The following is a 3,404-nucleotide window of genomic DNA, read 5'->3' as shown; positions in this document are numbered from 1 at the left end:
GGGGGGGGGGGGGGGTTGAGAACCTTCGGGGAGGAAACGTGTCTCCTGGACCTCCTAAAGCAGCAGATCGTTGAGACAGTCAGGTGGCCCAGACACTCACGCTTCCCCAGTGTCCTCCGGGCCGATCATCTTAGCAGGCGGGAGGTGGGGGAGGGAAGCCTCAAGGTCATGCACTCCCACCCCCCAGGCTCCATCCTCGGGGAACACTGCACCTGACCCCCGCTGGCCGGCTCTGGCTCTAGTTTCTGCAGAGCAGCAACCCCCTCCCCAAACCCTGGTCCTGCTGGTGTCACTCACCGATGTCTTTGGCTCTGACGGCCACCGGCCTCCGGAGCTCAGTGACGAATTTTTTGGCGTCCAGGCGGATCTCAATGATGTTGTTCAGCAGTGCAAACAGCGGGGCCAGGGGGAAGGACGCGACAAACAGGGTGACGAAGCCGAACTGGATGACTGCAGAGAGAGCATGGGCCTGGTCAGCACTGCCGCCGCGCCCTCAGCACGGAACGGCGGGACCCCTGCCGCCCCTGCCCCGAGCTCAACTCAACAAACTCCAGGTCCGGCTGCTGCCTCACCTCCGACGAGCTGCCTGCATGAGCCGGGTATGCATAAGAGGGGCTTTCAGGGCACATGCATAATAAGAGAGGCTCTCAAGAGCTGCCCACCATGACACCGGGTGACCTCCAGGTCAGGAGGGGGCTGACAGGAGAAGTGTTTGACTCTTGAGTAATGGAAATGTTCACTTATGACTAATCTTAAAAATTCATCACTAACATGAAAAAAGGCCCGTGAGCTCGGAGGCCCAGCCTGCAGTCCCCTCTATGCCTGGGGTCGGAAGGGCTCTCCTATCGGGCCCTGTGAGCCAGAGGCGGGTCCCCACTGCCCAGGATCATCCCGTCCCTCTGCCTCAGGGCCCTTCCTCCTGTTGAGTCCTATCTATCAGCCAGCTGGGGGCTTCTCCAGCCTCAGTTGCCACAGCTGGCACAAGGCTGGGCTCCTGGGAGAAGGTCAGGAAAAGTTTGCTGAATGGAACTGAGTAGGGGACGCTGGTTCAGGAACTGTACAGCAGGACCTGGTCCAATGGTGCTTGGTGCCAAGTGGTAAATAAGGAAACTGGCAGAATGTCACCCTGTGCCCAGCAGGGCTGAGTGCGGGCATTGTTAGCGCTCAGGGTGGGGCGGGGGTCACTGTGCTAGCCCTCGTCCTAGAGCTCTGTCCTGTTTGGCCTCCTGCTTGCCCTGGCAGGTGGGCTCGGTGGGATGCCCCTGTGGACGCTGGTTCTGTTTGAAGACTCTGGAGGTGATGAAGGCATCGGACAAGCTGCACAATGTGGGCTGCACACGTGGGCCGGGGGCTGCTGAGGCCCGAGGCTGGGGGTTGCTTGCTGGGTGGGTTTCCCCTCGTCCAAGTGATGCTGCTTCCTCTGGCACCAACGGGACAAGGCGGTGGGGAGGGGAAGCCAGAGATGCTGATGGGGCTGGGGCTGGGGCAGGACCTTTCTGGCTGGGCTCTTTCTTCCACTCTATGCACATCTGTGTGCTCCAGGTCTCCCATGGAAGGCCTGGGCCTGACCTTGCTCATGCCCAGCGACCTCGCAGGCAGGGGATGCCCACCTCCCAGACCCTCCCAGCTGTGCAGCCCCAGGCTGAGTCTAAATGGATGGGGAAGGGGCATCCCCCCACCCCGGGGAGCTGCCTGCCCGCCTCTGGTTCGCTTGGATTTTATTCCAGGAGAAAATAGAGAACAGTCATCAGAACACACCACTCGGAATCTCCTTCCTCTGAGTCAATGGCAAGGTGCTTCCTGCACAATCATCTGCGGGCCGGGAGGGACTTATTTGGAACGACTCGGCCAACAGGAGGAGCGGCAGGGAGGCACTTGGAGGGCAGTTACGCAGAAACGCTTGCTGCGCTCTGCAACCTGCAGTCTCTCTGTTCCTCACCCGGCTCCGAGCCGAGGCCACGCAGAGCTGTCCCTGGCTGCGCTCACTCCCAGGCCTGACCGGGGTGTGCCTGGGAACTAGCATTTCCGAGAAGCTGCCCATGGTGGCCAGGGTACTGCACTCTGGGACCCCCTCTGTGTGAGTCTTCCTGACCTCCTTCACTCATCCATTCACTCAGCAAACATGTACTGAGCACCCACTGTATACCTGCACCTGTTTGGGGAGGGGTACTATAACGAAGGGCAAGAAAGAAAGAAACTGGCTTCACAGGCTTCGACCCTACCAGGGAGGGACAGGCAGAAAAGATCGATGAGGACTGACAATGTCAGCTGGTGACCAGAAACGTAATGCAGGGGGAGGGGCATAGGGCCATGGCTGTGAGCGGGAGGGGCTGGGGGGGACATTCTGAGCAGAACCCTGGAGGAAGGGCAAGGGTGAGTCGCACAGGTGTTTGGGGAGAGCACTTCAGCAGGGCACAGCTAGTGCAAAGGCCCTGTGGCAGGCCTGAGCTCTGTGAGTTTGGGGAACAGCAAGGAGGTCAATGTGGCTGGAGCTGAGGGAGGCAGGAGGGAGAGGTAGGAGATGGGTCAGTTAGGCACTGGTGGCCATGCAGGCTGTACCTGGCCTTTTCCCAACCCCTGAGAGTTATGTGCCACCTCTCGAATCCTCCCATCCAGTACACGATTGGGGGTGACAACTCTCAATGCCCAGGTCTCCATTGGGTGCCTGCTCTGTGCTGGGGGCTGCAGACAGCCCCCAGGCAAGCAAGTCCTGGCACCGCCCCTCAGGAGCTCACTGCTACAGGAGAGACGTGTTGTGGACCCAGGGTAGGGTTTTCAAAGGACCCTGGGGTTTGGAGGAGGCACCCCGGGTTGCTGGGGGCCCCAGAGTGGAGCCGGGGCTGCAGCTTAGCGGAGCCAGGCCTCGGGTGGGCAGGGAGAGTGAGGGAGGAGGAATTGCTTAGCCTGTGTGTGTGACGGGGCGTGCCCGGGGACCGCAGCTGCTTGCCCTGGGCCTTGGGAAGCCAGAGCCCGGCCCAGAGGAGCAGCGCCCCGGACCCACGGACAGGCAGCGCCCAGAGCCCAGGGACCGCGCACCTCCCTCCTGCCACCTCTGCACCGATGCTCTGCAGAAACGCGGGACACGGCGAGGTGGGGCAGCACGTGCCCCTCCCCTCCGGCCTGTCCCCATCCCGACGCTCGCCTGGGCCACCCTGTCCCGTCCCTGTCCCCATCCCGCTGCCCTGGCCCATCCCCATCCCAACTCCCTGGCCCGTCCCTGTCCCCATCCTGATGCCCTGGCCTGTCCCCGTCCCTCCGCCCTGGCCCGTCCCCACCCTAACTCCCTGGCCCGTCCCCGTCCCACCGCCCCGGCCCGTCCCCATCCTGACTCCCTGGCCCATCCCCATCCCAACTCCCTGGCCCGTCCCCGTCCCCATCCCGACTCCCTGGCCCGTCCCCGTCCC

At 62.5% G+C, this 3,404-nt stretch overlaps 1 protein-coding gene across 3 annotated transcripts in view; it reads right to left on the bottom strand.

Moving 5' to 3' along the window:
• ANO1 (anoctamin 1, calcium activated chloride channel) overlaps positions 1 to 3,404 on the bottom strand; it is a 95,999-nt gene that overhangs the window by 22,114 nt on the left and 70,481 nt on the right. For all 3 annotated transcript variants that reach the window (XM_008589680.1, XM_008589681.1, XM_008589679.1), the window contains one exon: positions 298 to 450. In XM_008589680.1, coding sequence (XP_008587902.1) covers positions 298 to 450 — 153 coding nt within the window. The remainder of the gene's footprint in view (positions 1 to 297; positions 451 to 3,404) is intronic.

The sequence above is a fragment of the Galeopterus variegatus genome, unplaced genomic scaffold (assembly GCF_000696425.1).
Source record: "Galeopterus variegatus unplaced genomic scaffold, G_variegatus-3.0.2 Scaffold5590, whole genome shotgun sequence".
Lineage (NCBI taxonomy): Eukaryota > Metazoa > Chordata > Mammalia > Dermoptera > Cynocephalidae > Galeopterus > Galeopterus variegatus.
Note: the sequence above shows the minus strand (reverse complement) of the source record. Positions and strands in the feature narration are given on the sequence as shown.